The sequence below is a fragment of the Mus pahari genome, chromosome 6, assembly GCF_900095145.1.
Source record: "Mus pahari chromosome 6, PAHARI_EIJ_v1.1, whole genome shotgun sequence".
Taxonomy (NCBI): Eukaryota; Metazoa; Chordata; class Mammalia; order Rodentia; family Muridae; genus Mus; species Mus pahari.
The window spans coordinates 74875365-74892713 of NC_034595.1; the positions used below are offsets into that span (position 1 = coordinate 74875365).

The window sequence follows — 17349 nt, forward strand, 5'->3', positions numbered from 1 at the left end:
AGGAAGAAAGAAAGAAAAAGAAAGAAAGGAAGAGAGAGAGAGAAAGAAAGAACACCACCTTTCATGTCTGGGAAAGCATGGGCTCAGGACCATGAGGCATCTGGTCAATTCCTCAGTCAGAAATGGAGAATGGACAGGAAGTGGGGCCAGACTATAATTCCTCCAGACTCCCCCATCCCAAGCATGGTGGTGCATGACTTTAATCTCAATGCTTGCAGAACAGAGGCAGTCTGATCTCTGTGAGATCAAAGCTAGCCTGGTCTCTATAGCAACTGTCAGGCCAGTCATAGGTGAGTGGTAAGGCATTGGTTTTTTTGCTTGTTTTGTTTTGTTTTTGTTATTTTAAATTTAAACAAATGCAGTTGACTGCCCAAATTTAGGTCATACCTCGACCCTAGGTAGCTAGGGCCGGGGAAATGGAGAAATCAGGCATGCTTGGCTTCTGTAATAGGAGGTGGTCCCTGCTGCTTGTTAAGAAGAGATTTGTGGGGCTGGAGAGATGGCTTAGTGGTTAAGAGCACTGGCTACTCTTCCAGAGGACCCAGGTTTAATCCCAGCACCCACGGCAGCTCACACTTGTCTGTACCCCCGTTTCCAGGGGACCTGATGTTACAATAAAATAAAATAAATAAGTTTATATATATATATATATATATATATATATATATATATATATATATATATATATATATATATATGAGATTTGGAATTCCCCAAGAAAGTGGACAATTGACCACTGTTATCAAAGGAATTTACTGGAAGTCCTTGATTTTGAGAGACTGGAAACTTACTATTTGGTATTTTATTGACCATTGCCCGTAGCCTGCGCCTGTGTGAATGAATGTGAGTTGAAAGGCTGGTTTTGCCGGATAAACTTTTTTGTATTATGTATTTTCTGTGATTTCAGTGGTTATAGCCTTTGCTTCTTGTTTGAGGAGCAGAAAAGACTCACAGTAGCTGGGGACACATCTCAGTTGGTGGCATGCTTAAGTAACATGCAGAGTCCCAGAGTTTGAGTTCCAGCATCTCATATTCAAGGCCATCTCTGCCTACATAGGGGGTTCAGGACCAGCTTTGTCAAGGTTAGTGACAGAAAAGAAGAAAGTTAAGGAGGCCTGAGAAAGTGAGGTTTGGTTTTGGTGTTTGTTTGTTGCTGTTGTTGTTGTTGTTGGTGGTGGTAGTGGGTTTTCTTCAGTCTCAAATAAAAGTTTTGGATGGAGTGGAGTGGAATGTCAAATTTAGTGATGTTTTGGATGTCTGATATTCGTAGGTCCACTCTGTGTCTCTTAGGTATAGGAAGAACTTTGGAAGTTGTGAATGTCATCGAGCATAGGAATTACTCTTCAAGAGGAAGATGGCATAGTAAGTAAAGTGTTTGCTGTACACACTAAAAAGCTGGGTGCAGTGGAGACCGTGTGTACTCCCAGCATCGGGAAGGGGTAAATTAATCTCTACCGATCATGGCCAGCCAGATGAGCCAAACCCAGGTTCAGTGGGAGATGGAGAGCTAGGGAGATGGTTCAGCAGGTAGAAGGGGTCGCCAGCTCACCAGCTGAGTTCAGATCCTTGGAACCCAAGAAAAGCCGGATGGGCTGGTAGGTGTCTGAAATCCCAGCAGTCTCCTGGAAGCTGGAGTTGGCTGCCCAGCGGTAAACAGGAGACACTGCCTCAAAAACAAGGCAGAAAAAAGAGAATCAGCACTCATGGTTGTCCCCCAACCTCCGCATGCACACTGTAGCATGTCACACACACGCAAGTACAACACACAGAGACAGGCACAACACAGATACAAACACAGACATGCACTAAATAAAAAAATATAAGTGCCATTTTTAAAAATGCAAATTAGGCCGGGTGTGGTGGTGCACACCTTTAATCCCAGCACTTAGGGAGGCAGAGGCAGGCAAATCTCTGAGAGTTTGAGGACAGCCTTGTCTACAGAGGGAGTTCCAGAACAGCCAGAGCAGAGAAGCCACCTCAAAAACCAAAACAACAAAATTAAAAAATCAGCAAGCGGGCTGGTGAGATGGCTCAGCCGGTAAGAGCACCTGACTGCTCTTCCGAAGGTCCTGAGTTCAAATCCCAGCAACCACATGGTGGCTCACAACCATCCACAACGAGATTTGACTTGTTACATATAATAAATAAATCAATCTTTAAAAAAAAAATCAGCAAGCAAAAAAGATGTCTGGAGACGCAGGTCAGTGAGAAAGTACTGGCCTATGGAAAGCCCTGGAAGGAAAGAAAGGAAAAGGGAAGGAGGAGTTTCCCAAGAGACCCTGGAAGTCAGCAAGGGATTTTCCTCCCCAGCCACCTTTCGGGTGCCTCAGCTCACCGTATGTCACATAATATCTCCTAAAGTTACAGGTTAAATTATGGTCAGAACATTTTTAAGTGACTCCATTTCAGTCCCTATATGAATAAAAGCAGAGGTAAAGTTGTTTCTGAAATAAGTTGTCTGAGAAGATTTTTTTGTTTGTTTGTTTGTTTTTGTTTTGTTTTTCGAGACAGGGTTTCTCTGTGTAGCCCTGGCTGACCTGGAACTCACTCTGTAGACCAGGCTGGCCTTGAACTCAGAAATCCACCTGCCTCTGCCTCCCGAGTGCTGGGATTAAAAGCATGCGACACCACCGCCCGGCTGAGAAGAATTAATACTCAGGTATAACAATGTTCAGCAGCAATACTGCTCAGCCATTCTAACGTTCAAGGGCATTAACCCTCAGCAGATAACACTCGACCCTACCGATAGCCGCACTGAGATCCCAAGCGCAAAGTTTTGTTTCCTTTTTGTATTTGCTTGTTTGGGACAAGGTGACCTGCCTGACTCATAGGCAAGTGCATGTGTGGCGGTCAGAAGACAATTTACAGAGTTGGTTCTCGCCTTCTACCCTCTGGGTCCCAAGGATTAAACAGAGTTCTTCAGGCTTGGCATCAGGGGTAATTTATCTGAGGAATCCGACTGATTTTTTTTTTTTTTCAGTTATTGTTCTTATTTCTTTTATTGTTTTGTCCTATGGATCTGGGTGTTCTGCCTGCACATACATATCATGTGTTTGGTGCTGGCCTCAGAGGACACAAGAAAGTGCCAGACTGGAGCTCTAGATGCTGGGAGCCTCCCTGTGGGTGCTCAGAATCAAACCTGAGTCCTTTGAAAGAGCAGCCAGTGCTCTTAACTCTCTCTGGCCTTATTTAGTTATTTATCTTTAAGGAAGCTGCTTTGGGTAAACAAGCAGAGTCCTACCTTTTCCGGGTAAGGTTCCAAAGGAAGAAAGCGCTTTGCATTTTTTTTAGTTCTTTCTTAAAACATTGTTTTACTTTTGAGACAGTCTTAACAGAACATAGCCCAGACACTGAAGTTGTAGCCCTTCTGCCTCAGCCTCCTATGTGCCTGGGCCACCACATCTGACTCGGGTTTCCTTTTTCTCTCCCCAACCCCCCATTTTAGGGGAGGGGTTCCAGGAATCAACCCCTTCCCCCCACCCCTCCCCCATTATCAGGCTTCAGCCGAGGAACCATCTTGCTGGCTCCTTGCTATGTAGATCAGGCTGGTCCTAGCTTTCAATCCTCCTGGTCAGCCTCCAGAGAACTGGGACTACAGGCATTTGTTACCAGCAGTGCTTATATTTTTATTAGAGAGTGTTGCTAGCTGGGGACGTTGGGATGTGCCTATAATCCCATATTTAGAAGGCTGAGGCAGAAGGTTTCCTGCAGAAAAGCTCCATTATAAACCAAAAGGCTGGAGGCATCCTAACTGCCCACCCAGTTGTTCCCATGGGCAGGCAGGGTGAGAACATTTCTCAGCAATGCCATTCCATCCGGTTTTGATGTGTGTGTGTGTGTGTGTGTGTGTGTGTGTGTGTGTGTGTGTGTAGGGGGTGGGCATTTCAGCAAAGACTAGGCAGTAGAACCTGGCAGCACATTAGGAGGTGTATCATGCCGGCATGAAAGGAAATGCCAGGAACCCGTGTGATCTTTGCTTAGTGACTAATGCTACAGTCGGCAGTAAATATCCACTTGAGCGACGTGGTCATGGAGTGGACAGGCACCTGGATAGCTGTGGGTGCTTTTGAATCTCAGAGGGACAACAGAATGCTGAGGTCACTGCCACCTGCTTTGCCTTGAGTGTCTTGCTGGCCTTTGTTTGGCCTCTGGAAGTAGGTTGCTCATCTAAAAGGGCCTTCCAGCTAGCTGTGGTGGCCTGTGCCTGTGATCACTGCATCTGGGAGGCAGAGGCAAGAAGAGGGTCAGGAGTTTAAGACTAGCCTTGGATATATATCAAATTAATGGCAACAGGAGACCCTGGGCTATAGGATACTTTGTCTAATAAAACCAAAGTTAATTAATTAATAATTGTGCTTCTACAAGCTGTCCAGACTCCATGGAATCTATACACAACCTGCACTAAAGCAAGGGCAAATTGAACCACTTTAGATTGGACTTGCTTTCTGAGGCCCTACATAGGGAAAAATTGATAGGATGCATGCTGTAAAACAAACAAAACCTAAGATCCTGGCATGGTGTCACAAGCCTTTAATACCAGGAGGCAGAGAAGGCTGATCTCATGAGTTCAAGGACAGCCTGATCTACATAGTAGTGAGTTCCAGGACAGCCAGGGCTACATAGCAAGACTCTGTCAAAAACCAAAACCAAAACCACCACTACCACCCCCTGAAAGTTAGAACTGTCATAAAATGCAATATCCAGGACTGGAGAAATAGCTCAGTGGTTAGAGCACTGGCGGCCTCTCTTGCAGAGGACCCAGCTTTTCTTCCCAGCACCCGCACAATGGCTCACAACCATCTGTAACCCAATTTCAGAGGACCCGATGCCTTTGTCTGGGCTCTATGGGTACCAGCCACATTTATGGAGCACATAGATATATGCAGGCAGATACTCATACTAATTCCTAAAGAAGAAAACTGAAAGCAGCATCCCCACGGGAGGACATTTGGGTTGCTTATGCCTTTTAAGTATTGTAAATACTTCTGCATTTTGCATCCTTGGAACAGAGTTTTGTGGAATCACTCAGATAACCTTTGCTGGGTAGAATTCTAGAAGTATCTTCTTTAAAGGCTTAAAAACCGAAACCAAACCAAATAAACACCCTGTAGATCAGGTTAGCCTTACAGTGACTCCTAAGTGCTGGGATTCAAAGTGTGTGCCACCACACATTACTTGGCCTGGCTTATACTTTAATATTTTAAATCTTACGTTACCATTGTGTGTGTGCCATGATGTGCACGGGGAGGTCAGAGGACAACTCTGTAAGTCAGTTCTTTCCTCACTCCTCTGTGAGCTCTAAGGGTTGAACTCAGGTAGCCAGGCTTGTGTGGCAAACTCCTTTATCCACCAAACCATCTCAACAGCTGATTTTATGTCTCGAGACGACACCTGATTGCCTTGCAAAGGCTGCCTCAGCTTGTGCCTCACACACTGCCTCATTTCCGTACAGCCTCCTGGGTATGGGGGTTCTCAGTCTTTTTCACAGTTGCCAATGTGTTTGCTAAGATTTCCAAGGTACTTGACCGCACTGAGCAATTCAGGCGTGGGAGAGACTAAAAGGAGCAGGAAGATGGCAGAGATTCGGGAAAGGACACTCGTGAGTGTCACAGGTTCAGGTGATGGAGATCAGATGAATCAGGGAGAGGAAGACAGGTAGGGAGGTCCAAGCAGGATAGCCACTGAAGAGAGGTGAACACAAATGGCTTCTGATGGCTGGTTTGTAGCTAGGATCCTGTATCAGATGTCCTCGCTGCAATGCCAGAGAAGATGGCAGACATGCATGCTCTGTCTTGGCGCCTCCAAATGGGCTGGTATCTTCTCATCACAGGGCATATGTACCATGCACAATTTACATAGCTAACATGATGAGGTTGAAAACTTCTGGAAATCTGAAGGAAGAGAAAACCTAAGAATGTATCTTAGGTTTTTATTTCTGTGATAAAACTCAGTGACCAAAAGCAAACTGGGGAGGAAAGATTTTCTTTCAGTTTACAGCCTCAAAAAACAACCACACACACACACACACACACACACACACACACACACACACACACACAAAGAAAAGATGGCAGAGAATCTAATGGGAACACACATCATCTTTATTTTTCTGGTTCCTTTTTTTTTTTTTTTTGGTTTTCGAGACAGGGTTTCTCTGTTTAGCTCTGGCTGTCCTGGAACTCACTTTGTAGACCAGGCTGGCCTCGAACTCAGAAATCCGCCTGCCTCTGCCTCCCGAGTGCTGGGATTAAAGGCGTGCGCCACCATGCCTGGCTCTGGTTCCTTTTATAAATGCAAAGTTGCATTGTCAACAATGTGGGATTTTATTCCCTCATTCAGTGATCATCTATGGTATTTAAATTTATAATGGGGCTGCTTCCTAGGAGGGTAATAAGTCCTAATTAAACTTATTTGTTTGCATTGCTGGGGAATCTACCCCACAACACTCACATGTGCGTAAGCACTTCACTTCCTAACCCTGAGCTTATTTAAGTGAATGAATACTAGCCCCTACTTATGGCCAAAAGTTGCTGCTCTCAAGTCCCTGCTGCTGTTTTGTCAGTTTTAAGAAGCAGCTGAGGCAAAAGGGCAGAAGGATTATGAATTCAAGGCTAGCCTGGGTTACACAATGATTTCAGTCTAGCCTGGCCTACCTAGCAACACCCCCATTTCAGTACTTTTCCAATCTCCATCCTGCTGTTCTCAAAGTGGCAAGAATTAAAAGAAAAATGTATCAATTTTTAAGAAAAAAAATAGAACAGCTACTCCATATATGAATTTAGTGTCTGACTCTGGGTCATCTGTGAGTGTGAAGGCAGAAGAGGCTGGAGTAGGAGAGAGACTTTACTTTCAGAAAACAAAGGTGAAAGAATTTGCTTTTTTTCTGAATTCACCAAATGTAAACCCATTGTAGCATGGAGTTGGGCTTTAAAAGATTACATCTGGAAATAAGTTGGATTTGATCTGATTCCCAATAAGATGTTTGTGAAAATAGGCCCTGTGTTCAACCTTTCCATCCATCCATCCACCCATCCATCCATCCATCCATCCACACACCTACACACCCATCCATTGCCAGTAGTAATGAACGATTATGGAAAGCCTGCTGTGTGCCAGATATTGTTCATCTGTCTTTTATACATTAGCCAAAACCATACCCCCCGATCTTCTCTCATCATCTCTACTTCAGAATGGATTCTGAGGGCCACATAATAAGTCAAGGCTAGAATTACCTCCACTCAGCACATAAGTTATATGCACCAAAGAACTAAAGGCAGGCGTTCAAACAAAACCTTGTGCAGGGATGTTCCTGGCTTACTCACAGTTGGTCCAAAGTGGAAATAACTTACCTATCACCAGATGCCTGGACATCCCAAGTGCGAGGTACCTATACAATGCAATATATTCATTCACATAAGAAAGAAAATTGTAGTTCATGCTAAAACATAGATGCCTCTTGAAAACGTGGTAAAATCACAAACTGTCCAGACATTGTCCATTCACAGAAGCAGATTAGTGGTTTCAAGAGACTAGTGTGAGACTATATGGGGGCAGTAACTGCTTAGTGGACTTGTTATTTGTGGAGGGTGACAAAAACCTTTTGGAACCAGATCCCAGATTGTGCTTAGGATTGTACAACATTGTAACCATGCTCAATATCACCAAATTGTATGATTTAAATGTTTAAAATAGGGCTGGAGAGATGGCTCAGCAGTTAAGAACACCAGCTGCTCTTCCAAAGGTTCTGAGTTCAATTCCCAGCAACCACATGGTGGCTCACAACCACCCCTAATGAGATCTGATGCCCTCTTCTGGCATGCAGGTGCATATGCAGATAGAGCACTCATACTTAAAATAAATACATAAACCTTAAATTTTTGGTTAAAATAAAAGCTGGTGGTGGAAGTGCATGCCTTTAATCCTAACACTCTAGAGGATCTCTGTGTGTTCGAGGCCAGCCTGTCCTACAGAGCAAGTTCCATGCCAGTCAGGGCTACACAGAAAAACCCTGTCTAGAAAACCAAAAGAAAAAATTGGTTAAAATAGTTTCATGCCACTAATTTCTTTTTTACATCTATCTATCTATCTATCTATCTATCTATCTATCTATCTATCTATCTATCTATCTAGTGGGCGGCTGGGGTGGGGTGGGGGTCAATTCTCTCTTCTATTATGTTGGTTCTAGGAACTGATCTAAGGTTTTCAGGCTTGATGCTAAGCCATCCTACCAGCCCACATTTTGAGTTATTTACCATAGTTTTTAAAAACTAATTTGGAGCTCAGTGTGAATGACTTGCTCAAGGTATCATGTATCAGCTTGGTTAAGCTCCATTGCTTTTCCCACCTCAGGCTGCTGAGTGTTAGACCTACCAGTCACGTTGCCACACACTGGGACTACACTTCTTCACTTTTGTTTTGGGACTGGTCTTGAGTATCTCAGGGTGACCTCTAGTCTGCTACGGAGCAGAGAAAGAGCTTGAACTTCCACGGCTACCATCCAAGTGCTGGGATGAAGGGCAACCACACCTAGCTTAGATAGTGTTGGGGATCAAACCCAAAGGCTTGCATGTGGTACACTGTCTTAGTCAGAGTTTCTATTCCTGGACAAAACATCATGACCAAGAAGCAAGTTGGGGAGGAAAGGTTTATTCAGCTTACATTTTCACATTGCTGTTCATCACTGAAAGAAGTCAGGACTGGAATTCAAGCAGATCAGGGAGCAGGAGCTGATGCAGAGGCCATGGAGGGATGTTCTTTACTGGCTTGCTTCCCCTGGGTTGCTCAGCTTGCTCTCTTATAGAACCCAAGACTACCACCCACAAGGGGACCTCCCCACTTGATCACTAATTGAGACAATGCCTTACAGCTGGATCTTGTGGAGGCATTTCCCCAACTGAAGCTCCTTTCTCTGTGATAACTCCAGCTGTGTCAAGTTGACACAAAGCTAGCCAGTACATACACAAACCTTTTGCCAATTGAGGTACATCTTGATCCCCAAACTGTGTTTTAATTTTGGTTGCCCATCTTCACAGATGTGCATTTTTTTTTAATTTAAATGGATGTATTCAATTATCCATCTGCTCTGTCACTTACTCGTGTAGATAAGGTTTCCTGTAGCCCAGGCTTGCTTGGACCTCACGCTACTGCTGAAGATGTCCTTGGCCTCTTACCTCTGCCTCTAAACCACATTCAGCTTATTTCTTTATTGTAAATTACATTTAAAACATTTTATTCTCTCTGTGTTGGGTGAAAGTCAGAAGACACCTCTCAAGAGTCAGTTCCCTGCATCTAAGATGTGGGTCTAGAGGATGGAATTCGGGCCATCCAGCACGGCGGCAGCAGTAGGCCCCTTTACCTACTGAATTAGCTAACAGGCTCAGGGCTTCTTATTGTTGATTTTATAAAGAAAAGAACACACAGGGTTTACTACACCCCTAAGGTCTGTGAGCATTGGACTTCCTGCTTTAAAAAAATTTTTAAATTACTTTTATTTTTTTGTATAGGTGTGTACTACAATGAATGACGTGTAGGATGAGAAAGAGAGAGAGAGAGAGAGAGAGAGAGAGAGAGAGAGAGAGAGAGTGAGAGTGAGTCTCATCTGCCCCGAATCCCTGCATTTTAAAACAATTAAAAATTACAAAATTACAGTGAAAACCCGATCCGATTTGGGGCCACTTAGGAGATGGTTTAGGCCATTTTGATGATCTTTCGCTGCCTCCTAGCTATAAACAGGAAGGACCAGGAGAACAAAAGTTTTCCAAAGAGTCCAGGAAAGAACCACACACAGCCTGCAGACCAAAGGCTCACCTGTCCCGAGCCCCTGCCCCCCACCCCCTACATTCACATTCATGTCTGTTTTAGGCAGAGGGAGGACCAGGACAATGGCTGTTGCTCACGAGATGGAGATGGAGAGTGTGAATCTGAACATGGAGAGAGAGGGAAAGGAAGAACTGGAGGAGGAAAAAATGAAAGGGGAGGGGGAAGGTAAAGACTTCCCCAGGAGCAGAAAGGTCCACAGGATCGTCTCCAAGTGGATGCTTCCTGAGCCAGTCCGAAGAACATACTTGGAGAGAGCCAACTGCCTCCCGCCGCCCCTGTTCATCATCCTCATCAGTCTGGCTGAGGTAAACACCGCCCTGGTGAGGGGCCGCACATCACTTCAGACTGGAGTTGGGACAAAACATACCTAGAGAGGAAATGGTGTAGGAAGAGAGCACAGAGGGACGGGATTAGCGCGCATGAAGCCTCCACCCCCTCACAGCTCCTGAGCTGATTTGCCAACCCAGTCACTGCCAACCCAGGGGTTGGTTTCATCCACATCGAAAATCGGCTGCCAGGGGTGATTTCCGAAGCTTCCTTTTCTTTTAGCTAGTGCGGTCTTTAGAAACTTTGGGCCTGCTAATTAGCCTTTTTATTTTTATTTTATTTTATTCTTTTGAGATGGGATCTGGCATTGTCGCCCTGGCCTCTAACTCGCTATGTAGCTCAGGCTGGCCACACACTCACTATAACCCTTTTGTCATAACCACCTGGGTGTTGCGATTCTAGGCGTGCACCACCATGTTCAGCTTGCAAATTAACTTTATCTCAAGAGACAAAATAGACTGGTTGGTCAGGTCAGTCTGGGGTGTATATTTAGAACAGTCGCCAGCTGCCTGAGCGTTCAGTGGGGAAAATGTGGCATTTGCCGTGGGTGTCTACTTTGGGTGGATGGGATGTATTCTCAGACTATGACCTGCTTAGCTTTCTTGGTTTCCAGAAGGAGGGCAAAGCTCAGAGAGTTGAGATGAGTCACCCATGGTGCGTCTCAGTGACTGGGAAGGCCAGGTTCCTCCTGTGCTTTGTGATACAAAGGTTTTTCTTGTAGACTGCTGTCTTGGAGGGCATGACTTCAGGGGCCTTAGGATGTCCCTAGTACAATCAATCCTCTAATTCTCTCTAACGCCCAGCTTTGGTGTCCGGGACTACAGTAGTTGGGACTCGCCAGCAGAATAGAATCAATAGACTGAGGGAGGTTTTAACTCCACAATCTTCAGGTTAAGCTGGAGACCCCACCCACCTTGTGATGAGTTCAAGGTCACTTACTAGTATAATTCTTTTCCTCATCAAAAGCAGTCTTTTTCTATTAAGGCTTTCACCTGATTGGGTGGAACTCAGCCACGAGATGGACAGAAAGGGATATCAACTTAAATGTCATCATCATTTCAACATATGATCTCAGATGAGCATGGTGGCGTGGCCTGGTCATCTCAGAACTTGGAAACTGAAGCCGGAGGATCTTGAGTTTGAGGGAACCTGGCCTACAGTAAATTTGAGGCTAGTCTAGGCTATATAGTGAGATGCTATAAGTAATTTACTAACTAGCGAATAACCAACCAGCTAACTTACTTTCTTAGTAGATAGACAATACACAAAAATCAAAAAAAAAAATCATAGAAACATGTGGAATAATGTTCGAAGATATATTCAAGTCTATCTGAACCTTGTCAAATTAAACATAAAATTAACTGTTGTAGGAACCAAACCTTTTATGGCAAATGCACAAGCATTTCCAGGAGATTATTTTGTCAAGTCTGATTGGGTTTAAAGGACATAGTTCTCCACTTTTTTTATGGGGTTCTATGGCAAGACTGGGAAGCGTTAGGCTGTGTCTGGAGTCACTGTATATCTGGATTACCTGGATACTGGTACATCTGGATATACCATTCTGAGTATATGTGAGAAAGAGGGAGACATTGGAGAATACTGGGAGATGCTCACATGTTTAAGAATAAGGCGGCACAGCTCTGACAGCTGTGAGTTCAGTGAGTTTTGAGAGCACAGTTCCCCACAGTGAGGTCCTGGAGCAGGTGCCAGGGTAGCTGGCTCTTACAGGAGGACCACTTGTAGACATTGCCTTGTTAATAGAGGGCTTGCTCAGCACCACACTCACGCTCCAAGGTCTTGTAAAACTAGGCACAATGGAGCCGGGCGTGGTGGCGCACGCCTTTAATCCCAGCACTTGGGAGGCAGAGGCAGGCGGATTTCTGAGTTCGAGGCCAGCCTGGTCTACAAAGTGAGTTCCAGGACAGCCAAGGCTATACAGAGAAACCCTGTCTCGAAAAACAAACAAACAAAACAAAACAAAACAAAAACAAAAACAAAAAAAACTAGGCACAGTGGGACTCACCTGTAATCCCAGCACTTGAAAACTGGAGACAGGACAAGTTCAAGAAGTCACCTTCACCTGCATAGCAAGTTCAAGGCCAGCCTGGGATTCATGAAACTATGTTTAAAAAAAATAAAAAAGTAAGAAGAAAGAAAGAAAAGAAAAGATCGAAAGGTTGCAAAAAATAGAATAGAATCCCCAATTATTATTACATAACTTCAAAGTACCTTAGTTAGATCTACAACACTGATATTGGTATATCACTGGCTGAGGAACCCTTAACAGAAATGCTCACATCAGAAGTGGTTCGTGTTTCTGAATATTTCTTTTTTTTTCTTTTTTATATTTATTATTTGATTGTGTGTAAGTGCAGGTGCCTGCAGAAGCCAGAGTTATTTGATCCCCCCGGAGCTGAAGTTACAAATGGTTGTGAGTTACCTGATATGTGAACTGAACTCTGGTTCTTTGGAAGAGCAGTGTATGCTTTTATTCACCGAATCATCTCTTCAGCATCCATGTTTCAGAATATTTCTGAGTTGTTTTTTAACTATGGGTATATGATGTGTGCGGAAATGAGGGTGGGTTGGGCATGTGACTGCAAGTACCTGTGGGTGCCAGAAGAGGGCGCTAGATTCCCTGGAGCTGGAGTTAAGCAGTTGTAAGCTGTAGGATGTAGATGCGGGGGAACTGAACTCAGGCCCTTCCCAGTTGCAGTGTATGTACCCTTGATGGCTCAGCCATATTTCCAGTTCCCATTTTGGAATAATTGTATAGACTTTAGCACTCCCAAATCTAAAACGTTGGGTGTAAGGAGATAGTTCAGTCAGTAAAGTACTTCCCATGCAGGCATGTGGACATGAAGTCGATCCTCAGAGCCCATGTAAAGGAGCCAGGAGTGGTGGTATGTGCTCGAATCCTAGCACCGGGGAGGTGGGGACAGATGGACAGACCCCGGAGGCTTGCTAGCTAGCCAGCCTAGCCTACTGTTTGAACTTCAGGTCACTGAGAATCTTTGTCTCCAAAAGCAAAGTGTGTGGCACCCGAGGAAGGACGCCTGAGGGTGACCTCTGGCCTCCACATGTATGCGTACACACATGAGCACTGGCACATACACACAAACTAAAACTTGCTTTTTAACAGTTTTTTTTTTTTTTTTTTTTTTTTTAGTGTACGGTGTTTTGCCTGTATATACAGAGCCGTGCACCACGTGTGTGCCTCATGCCCTCAGAGGCCAGGAGAAGGCCTTAGATTCCTTGTCACTGGAGTTAGAGATGGTTGTGAGCCACTGTGTCGGTGCTGGGAATCAAACCTGGGCCCTTTGGAAGATCAGCCAGTGCTCTTAACCCCTGAGTATTCTCTCTAGATTTCTAAAACTTTTTGAAGTGTCACGTTGGTGCTCAAAAACTGAAAAATTTGGAGCATTTAGATATCATATTTTGTACTCAGGAGGCTGCAGTTGCACTATTAACTAAACTCCAGACTTAGATTTGATCCTTTTCCTCACTAATGTCCTCTTTCTTGTCCCCTGGTCCTTCCAATACAGAGTTTCACACTGCGTTAAGTTGTCCTGCCTCCTCAGGCTCCTATGATTCATGACAACTTCACAGTGGTCTATCAAGACCCTGATAAAGATGAAGTATATTGGCCAGGTACCTTGTAGAGTGTCCTCATCTGGGGTTGTCTGAGGTTATTTTTCATGCTTAGAATTGAGTTGGGAGTGTACAGGAAGAAAGGCACGGGTCAACTGCCTTTCCATCACATTGTGAGGTAAATGATGTCGCCTGGGACGCTGGTCTTCATTTTAGTAAGCCAGACTCTGTCTGTCAGGCTTCTGGGCTGTGAAGATAAAGTGAGGGACATGGGCTATGTCATCAGGGAGGGCGCTAGGGGACACAATGACAGACAGCAAAGTGTCAGAGAAGCCAGGAGGAGAGGGGGACTTAGAAAGTCATCGTTACAATCTGGTCTAACACCTGCTCATCAGGAGGACATATGACCACGGTGGGGCATGGTGGAGAGATCCAGTTTCAACATCTTCTGAGCCCACAAAGAGCTAACCATTCAGACACAATTACTGCTTGTGGGTTTTAATGTGGCCCAGCTCCTGAGAGAGCTTGGTTAACATGTGCGATCGTTCCTCCCTGACAGCTGGCTGTGTTTATTTATTATGCGGTGTGGAAGCCCCAGAAGCAGTGGATCACCCTGGACACGGGCATCTTGGAAAGTCCCTTGACGTACTGCCCTGAGAGGAGGGAGGAAGCCTGGAGGTTTATCTCATACATGCTGGTCCATGCCGGGTAAGGAACGATGGTCCAGTCAGTGCTAGTTCCTAAGTAATTGTTAGGCTGGGCAAGGTGGTGCATGCCTGACGTTCCGCACTAGGAAGCCAGAGAGAGATCATGGCAAACTTGAGGCCAACATGACCTAGATATAGAATTTCAGGCCAGCCAGCCACATAGCCGGACTCTGTCTCAAAACACAAACAAAAACGGGGTGTGTGTAAGAGATGACTCAGAGGGTAAAGACACCAGCCAGACCCAACAGCTTGAGTTCGAGCCCCAGAACTCATATAGTGGAGGAGAGAATTGAATCCTGCACACACACACACACACACACACACACACACACACACACACACACACACACACAAATATAGTAAGATTTTAAAATTAAAAGAAAAAAAAACCCACAGCAGAGAGAAGTGGGACACTCCTTGAATCCCAGCTCTAAGGAGGCAGAGGCTGGTGGATCTCTGCATTGAAGGCTAGCCTGATTTACACAGAATTCCAGGTCAGCCATGGCTACATAGTGAAACCCTGTCAGGGCACAGGGGAGTGAAGGAAGAAAACCCAAATCACCACTAATCTGTTGGGAACGTTTGTTATGATTATTATTATTTTTATTTGTGTGTGTCTGCCACATGTGCAATGGTCCCCTTGAAAGCTAGAAGTGCTGTGCTCTGCATAACCATCTAATTCTGGTATTGATATACAAATATTAACGAGACAAGACCAGACCACTATCAGACCAAGAGTTATCAAACCCTACTTATTGGCTGTTGTCCAGTGCTCCATGTAGGTGATGAAGGAGTCGAATTGCATCACCAGACTGCTTCTCCCAAACACACTCTGTAAAAAATGAACCTGTGAGCACTTTGACTGATGTATGGGACTTGCTATGTACCAGTGAAATAGCAGCATAGGGAGGTAAGTACAGTGTAGAGAAGCAGTTCAGGTGGAGCTGGAGAGAGGGCACAGGGAAGAGTGCCCGCCCTGTGGGCGTGGTCTCAAGTGTCTGCAGCCCCAGCACTGAAATAGTGGAGACAGGAAGAAGGCTGCGCTTGGCAGCGCCAGTCAAGCGCCAGTCAGGCTGAACAACACATGGTTCAGGTTCAGGAGACACCCTGCCTCAAAGAAATGAGGTACAGAGAGAATGATAGAGGAGATCCTGGTGAAACTATACAACACCTGTGCATGCAAAACACACACACACACACACACACACACACACACACACACACTCACTCACTCACAAACACAGGAAGAGAGCAGAGTAAGAAAGATAAGTAACGAACAGAAGAGGCTATGTTCGCCCTTCCAATTTTCTTTACTTTTTTTTTCTTTTTCTTTTCTCCTTTTTTTGTTTGCCTTTTCAAGACTGGGTTTCTCGGTGTAGCCCAGGGTGACCTGGAACTCACTCTGTAGACCTGGCTGGCCTTGAACTCACAGGGATCCGACTCCCTGTGCCTCCCGAGTGCTGGGACTAAAGATGTGTCCTACTACCTTCTGGTTTTGTTCCCAGTTTCCCAACTGTGAGAGCCTTTTCGGACGGTGCTCAGCACCAGGTTGATGGGAGCTGTCTTCGGTCTCAGTATGTGGGAGGTGGAGGCAGGAGGCTCAGGAGTTCAAGGCCAGCATAGACTTTGAGTCTTAAAAGTCAGTCAGCATCTGTGGTCCCCCCCCTGTCCACTGCAGTTGGTGAACGGCCTGTGGCTATCTCACTTCTTTGGGGGGAGCCCTGTGGTATCAGGTGAGTTGAGCTTCACCTGTGTGACTCACCCCACCCAGGGGAAATCACATTTTTGGTCAGTGGATAATTAGACATTCAGGGCAGTGTGCAAGGACTTTGTGCTGAGCATAGAACCCAGAACTTCGTGTGTACTAACGAACCAAGGCCTAAGCCTTCCCTCTAACCTTTCATCCCCAGCCCTCAAGTTATTATTATTATTATTTTAAAGAATGTATTTTTGAGACAGAGTTTCACTATATAGCCTGGGTAGCCAGAACTAAGTGTGTAGGCCAGGCTGGCTTCAAACTCACAGAAATTCACCTGCCTCTGCTTCCCAGGAAATGGGATTAAAGTTGTGCACCACCATGCCTGACTTCATTCTTTAAATCAGATTTGCTGGTCTTTGTTTATATTGTAATCATTGTTGTAAAGCAGAAATTACAGCACACATTTCTTTCTTTCTTTTTTAAGATTTATTTATTTATTTATTCATTTTATATGAGTACACTGTTGCTCTCTTCTTGACACACCAGAAGGGGGCATCAGATCCCCATTACAGACGGTTGTGAGCTACCGCCTGGTTGCTGGGAATTGAACTCAGGTCCTCTGGAAGAGCAATCGGTGCTCTTAGCTGCTGAGCCATCTCTCCAGCCCCACATTTATATTTCTAAAAGACTTTTATGTGTTTTACATATTGAAGATTCATGCAAGATTTTGTTTAAAAACAGATCTAAGAATGGTGGCACATGCCTTTAATCCTAGCCCTTATGAGGCGGAGGCAGGTGAATCTCTGTGAGTTCAAGGCTAGCCTGATCTACAAAGTGAGTCCAGGACTGCTAGGGCTATTACACAGAGAACTCTTAAACACCGCCTCCCCCCCCCCAAAAAAAAACAGAATAAAGCTGAAAACAACAGCAATAAAAACAGATAAGAGGAAAAAAACAAAACAAAATAACAGTAGCAAAACAGATAGAAGAGTCCCCTTCTTTGAAAACCTAGAATATAGGAGCTGGAGAGATGACTCCATGTTTAGGAGGGCTTGCTGCTCAATCTTGAGGACTGCAGCTTTGATCCTAAGACTCACACAGAGTTACTTGCAGCTTCTGTGACTCCAACTCTAAAGGCTCCCATAGGGGCATTCTCTCTCTCCCTCTCCCTCTCCCTCTCCCTCTCCCTCTCCCTCTCCCTCTCCC

At 45.0% G+C, this 17349-nt stretch overlaps 1 protein-coding gene across 2 annotated transcripts in view; it reads left to right on the forward strand.

Moving 5' to 3' along the window:
* Positions 1-17349, forward strand: part of Rhbdl2 (rhomboid like 2) — a 43170-nt gene that overhangs the window by 13034 nt on the left and 12787 nt on the right. Inside the window, exons 2-3 of one of the 2 annotated variants that reach the window (XM_021201093.2) lie at positions 9862-10124; positions 14297-14445. In XM_021201093.2, coding sequence (XP_021056752.1) covers positions 9882-10124; positions 14297-14445 — 392 coding nt within the window. In that variant the 5' untranslated portion in view covers positions 9862-9881. Of the gene's footprint in view, positions 1-9861; positions 10125-13740; positions 13798-14296; positions 14446-17349 lie in introns of those variants that run through there. The other variant, XM_029540325.1, reaches the window with a different exon arrangement.